Here is a 2089-nt window from a genome sequence, read left to right on the forward strand (position 1 = left end):
CAATGGTTCCGTCACTGGGACCCATGTTACTATTATTATTACTATTATTACTATTGTAACACTTAACACGCCATCTACCCTCTTAGGTTATTTTTTAAAAAATATATTTATACTGATTTCAGAGATGAAGGGAAAGGGAGAGAGATAGAAACATCAATGATGAGAGAGAATCATGGATCAACTGCCTCCTGCATGCCCCACACTGGGGATCGAGGTTTCAACCCAGGCATGTGCCCTTGACTGGAATCGAACCTGAACCCTTCAGTCCACAGGCCAACACTCTATCCACTGAGCCAAACTGGCCAGGCCAGACTAGTTTATTTTTCTTTTCTTAATCCTCACTTGAGGATATATATTTCCCCCATCGGTTTTTAGAAAGAGTGGAAGGGAGGAAGGGAAGGGGAGAGAGAGAGAGAGAAATATCGATGTGAGAGACAGACATGGATTATTTGCCTCTTGGATGCACCTGACCAGGGTCAGGGATTGAACGTGCAACCCAGGTAGGTGCCCTTGATCAGGAATCAAACCCACGATTCTTCTAACCACCGGCCAGGCGCAGGCACATGCTTGTGGAGCTGTGATCTGAGGCTGGAATAGGACCGGACCCGTCAGCACACAGATCCTCCGCGCATCTCGGGTTGGGGCAGGGAGACATCATGGTAACCTTGAGGCCGGGGGTGGGGCGTAGGGAGACACCATGGTGACCCCAAGACCAGGTGGCAGCGGGCTGGCGGCTGTGCGGCGGACCTGGGGCGTGGGCCTAGGGCGTGGGCCTGGGGCGCGCTGAGGCCTGAGCTGCTGTCCGCACCCCTCTCCACCCACAGGCTCTGCTCCTGTGAGCTGGGTGCGTCCAGTGGCCGGCACCTGGCTGACGCGCTCCTGCAGAACCAGGGCCTGACTCACCTGAGTCTGAGGAGGAACCGCCTGGGCGACGAGGGGGTACGCTCTCTGAGCGAGGCCCTGAGCCACAAGGACTGCAGCCTGCAGAACCTGGAGTAAGTGCCCCGGCCTCGGTCAGTGGGGACCCGCGCCTGTGGTCAGTGGGCCACCTGCGGTGTGCAGGCCAGTGTTCCAGGCGGGGGTTCCTCTGCGTGTAGACGGGGGATTCTTGGCACAGGGGAGCCTTAGCTTGTGTTGGAGGTGGGAGTGTGCGGGGTGCATAGTGGAAAGCGGGGTGACTGCTAAGTCCGGGCCCCCTGGGTCTGATGCCTGGGGAGGCCTCGGGGAGCTCTGCATAGAGCCGCGTGCATGGCCCTGGGTCATTCCAGTCGGGGAGACGGTGACATGGCCGCAGGAGCAGGTGCCTCGGGCAGAGTCTGGGGGAAACAGCACTGGCGCCCAGGAATTTTCCCCCGTAGGTCGCTCAGCCAGGACTCATCATGCCCCCAGCCCCCAGCGGTGCCAACACGGGGAAAGGCCGTGCTCCGCCAGGGGCGGGGATCCTTATAGACCCCGCAGACCCCGAGCTCAGGGTTTTACTCGGCGCTGGTCCTGTGGATGCGCCTGCGTCCCCTGTCCTGAGACCCCAGACATTCAGGAGGAAAGCAGCCGTTCAAGTCTGGCCGGCATGGCTCAGTGGTTGAGCATCAACCTATGAACCAGGTGGTCATGGTTCCATTCCCTGTCAGGGCACATGCCTGGATTGTGGGCTCCACTCCCCAGTAGGGGGCATCTAGGACATCATAGCAACTGGTCAACAGGTGGACTGTCTGCCCCCTGGTGGTCAGTGCACATCATAGTGAGCAGTTGAGCAGCCTTAGCATACATTGGCATATTATGCTTTGAATGATTGAACGGCCAACTGGTCAACCAGACACTTAGCATATTAGGCTTTTATTATATAGGATATTAAAAATCTCTTTGCTTTTAGATTTTTTTTCTTTATTTTTATTTTGACACTATTCCTCTCTCCCTTCTGCTCTCTTTAAAAATCAATGGGAAAAAAATCCTTGGGTGAGGATTAACAACAACAACAAAAGACTGAGGCCCTGGGATAGTTTTCCCTCTTGCACATTTAAAGAAATCTTTATTATTGAAAGCATTATGTAGCCCCCCCCCCCCAACTCTTGCAGACTGCCCCCTCCCAGGC

At 55.2% G+C, this 2089-nt stretch overlaps 1 protein-coding gene across 1 annotated transcript in view; it reads left to right on the forward strand.

Moving 5' to 3' along the window:
- NLRP13 (NLR family pyrin domain containing 13) overlaps positions 1–2089 on the forward strand; it is an 18734-nt gene that overhangs the window by 14281 nt on the left and 2364 nt on the right. Inside the window, exon 6 of the mRNA XM_023747788.1 lies at positions 825–995. Coding sequence (XP_023603556.1) covers positions 825–995 — 171 coding nt within the window. The remainder of the gene's footprint in view (positions 1–824; positions 996–2089) is intronic.

Source organism: Myotis lucifugus, unplaced genomic scaffold, assembly GCF_000147115.1.
Source record: "Myotis lucifugus unplaced genomic scaffold, Myoluc2.0 scaffold_977, whole genome shotgun sequence".
NCBI lineage: Eukaryota > Metazoa > Chordata > Mammalia > Chiroptera > Vespertilionidae > Myotis > Myotis lucifugus.